Consider the following 520-nt stretch of genomic DNA (forward strand, 5'->3'; position numbering starts at 1 on the left):
CTCTCTCTCTCTCTCTCAGGCTGACGCGGCTCTCGAGCTAACCGGCTAACTTCCGTAGCCAGTTAGCAGTATCCCGCGGGCTAACTGGCTAGCATTGTCCGACGCTCTCAACGTCACTAATTAACGGCTGCCGAACGACCGTCGGTTACGCGCGGGAATGGCACGCGCTTTCACAGGTTTCGGTGCCATAATTTCACCAGAATCCGCATTATTTCTCGCCTCAGCCGGTAGCGCCGGTCGGTCGGTGGAGTTACCGTCACTGCGAAACAGCGGGAAATAACACAGGCCTAATCCGGTCCGGATTTTCTGAATAAAGTTTAATTAAAATATAAAATAGTTTAAAACATGTTAAACTCAGTTTTTTTTTTTAGTAATACACATGTCAATATATTAATTATAAATACATCTCCATGAAAAAAACTGACTCCATTAAACACATATTATCCAAAAGCGGTCTCTTAATCGAGTGTATGCTTTTATTGTGAAGCCACTTCCGTCTGCCTCGTGTCTAACTTCGATT

At 44.8% G+C, this 520-nt stretch overlaps 1 protein-coding gene across 1 annotated transcript in view; it reads left to right on the forward strand.

Annotated features, from left to right (window-relative positions):
- The first annotated feature begins 157 nt into the window (after window positions 1-157).
- Window positions 158-520, forward strand: part of LOC118322575 (polycomb protein suz12-like) — a 7,444-nt gene continuing 7,081 nt past the window's right edge. Inside the window, exon 1 of the mRNA XM_035654287.1 lies at window positions 158-244. Within this exon, the coding sequence (XP_035510180.1) occupies window positions 158-244 (87 nt within the window). The remainder of the gene's footprint in view (window positions 245-520) is intronic.

This window comes from Morone saxatilis, unplaced genomic scaffold, assembly GCF_004916995.1.
Source record: "Morone saxatilis isolate NCDOM2014 unplaced genomic scaffold, NCSU_SB_2.0 Contig14, whole genome shotgun sequence".
Lineage (NCBI taxonomy): Eukaryota > Metazoa > Chordata > Actinopteri > Moronidae > Morone > Morone saxatilis.